The 839-nt window shown below is 39.8% G+C and overlaps 1 protein-coding gene across 1 annotated transcript in view; it reads right to left on the bottom strand.

Annotated features, from left to right (window-relative positions):
- Nucleotides 1-209: 209 nt before the first annotated feature.
- LOC113215054 (zinc finger protein 436-like) overlaps nt 210-839 on the bottom strand; it is a 31,788-nt gene continuing 31,158 nt past the window's right edge. Inside the window, exon 4 of the mRNA XM_052274227.1 lies at nt 210-839. Within this exon, the coding sequence (XP_052130187.1) occupies nt 576-839 (264 nt within the window). The 3' untranslated portion in view covers nt 210-575.

Genomic DNA, 839 nt, shown 5'->3' with positions numbered 1-839 from the left:
GAACGAAAGTGTGCACTTAGATCATCTAATAGATGTCTTTGCTAGACATCTATTAGATGATCTTTCATCTATACATGGATTTCTAAAAGATGTCTATTAGTCGTCTACTTTCTCTGTGGGTCCAACTGCACGCAGAAGTTCAACTACTTTCCATTGTTGCCAGAAAACCAAAAGAGGGTATGAAAAATAATACACCACTGATTTCATGGACATCAAAATATTGTTTGATACAACTCTTGTTAACTAGGGTACTACACCTTTAGATAAAACCAGGACTCTGGGAATATGAGTAATCTCCGTACATTACAAAGCGAATTACAATCGTTTTCTGGCTTAAAATAAGAGGTTGGCAGTTGAGTCAGGATTAAGGAGATACTGGCAAATTGATAAAGAAGTGGGTTGAGTCGTCAAAGCACCACGTTAGGAAAATGATTGGCGACAAACGGTGTTCTCAAATGGCCCTCCCTTCAGCTACTCTGCAAATCCAACAGTAGAACAGTCCTACTGTTGGATTTGCAGAGTAACTAGATAACCCTTAAGAAAAAGTTCTGCGGCACACGGTTCACTATAAAGGATTACTTCCCAGTATGGGTACGTAGATGAGCCCTCAGATTACTTGATCGACAAAAAGTTTTGCGACAGACGCTGCACTCAAATGGCTTTTCCCCAGTGTGGGTTCGTAGATGAGTCTTCAAATCACCACTTATAGCAAACGATTTGTAGCACAAACTGCAATCAAATGGCTTTTCTCCAGTATGAGTTCGTAGATGAGTCTTCAAATCACCACTTATAGCAAACGATTTGTAGCACAAACTGCAATCAAATGGCTTTTCTCCAGT

The sequence above is a fragment of the Frankliniella occidentalis genome, unplaced genomic scaffold (assembly GCF_000697945.3).
Source record: "Frankliniella occidentalis isolate FOCC.00 unplaced genomic scaffold, Focc_3.1 Scaffold358, whole genome shotgun sequence".
Taxonomy (NCBI): domain Eukaryota; kingdom Metazoa; phylum Arthropoda; class Insecta; order Thysanoptera; family Thripidae; genus Frankliniella; species Frankliniella occidentalis.
The sequence above is the reverse complement of the archived record's forward strand: the minus strand, read 5'-3'. Positions and strand labels throughout refer to the sequence as shown.